The sequence below is a fragment of the Sinocyclocheilus grahami genome, unplaced genomic scaffold (genome assembly GCF_001515645.1).
Source record: "Sinocyclocheilus grahami isolate Dianchi unplaced genomic scaffold, SAMN03320097.WGS_v1.1 scaffold12671.1, whole genome shotgun sequence".
Lineage (NCBI taxonomy): Eukaryota > Metazoa > Chordata > Actinopteri > Cypriniformes > Cyprinidae > Sinocyclocheilus > Sinocyclocheilus grahami.
In genome coordinates this window covers 1-607 of record NW_015514539.1, presented here as the reverse complement: position 1 = coordinate 607, position 607 = coordinate 1, and the positions used below count along the sequence as shown (strand labels likewise).

Sequence of the window (607 nt, the reverse complement as noted above, 5' to 3'; positions counted from 1 at the left end):
TTAATTCAGAGGTGAAGCCACATTTGGGATGATTTGATTCGTCAGGGTATCCCAGAATTGTCATGATGAATATTGGAAGATGTCTGAGAAGCAATACATTTATATGTAGTGTTAAATTCTCCACTCCTATCACGTAGAGTTGATTGCCTGTCTTTTCTGGAGTGTTTAACTCATAGCTCTCAACTCTAAATACTCCAGTGATGTGTCAGCGAAGCTCACGAGATTAATGGGATTTTCCTAGGTATTTCTGATGGATTTATCGTGATTAGTAACGGCAGAGCAGTGCACATTTCTTAATGTCAGGACTCTCAGCAATTTTAATTCTAGTTTAATTTTATCGTTTCTATCAGATACATCTTAAGAATGTATTGTAGCAGAGATGCATTGAGAAGTCATCTCTTTTCATATGCTTGTACTGTCAGCCCAGCCTCACTTCAATTTTGTTTTCGGCAGGATAAGACTCGGGTCGTGTCACCCATCATAGATGTCATTAACATGGACAATTTCCAGTATGTGGGGGCATCTGCAGATCTTAAAGGAGGTAAATCTCTTTCATCAGCTCCTATTTCATCATATCATAATTCAGTCACTATCCAGAACCTATTCG

General features: G+C 38.6%; 1 protein-coding gene across 1 annotated transcript in view; it reads left to right on the top strand.

The window, feature by feature from the left end:
- Positions 1 to 585, top strand: part of LOC107578906 (polypeptide N-acetylgalactosaminyltransferase 2-like) — a gene marked incomplete at both ends in the record, with an annotated part of 5,315 nt that extends 4,730 nt beyond the window's left edge. Inside the window, one exon of the mRNA XM_016264809.1 lies at positions 454 to 585. Within this exon, the coding sequence (XP_016120295.1) occupies positions 454 to 585 (132 nt within the window). The remainder of the gene's footprint in view (positions 1 to 453) is intronic.
- Positions 586 to 607: the final 22 nt, after the last annotated feature.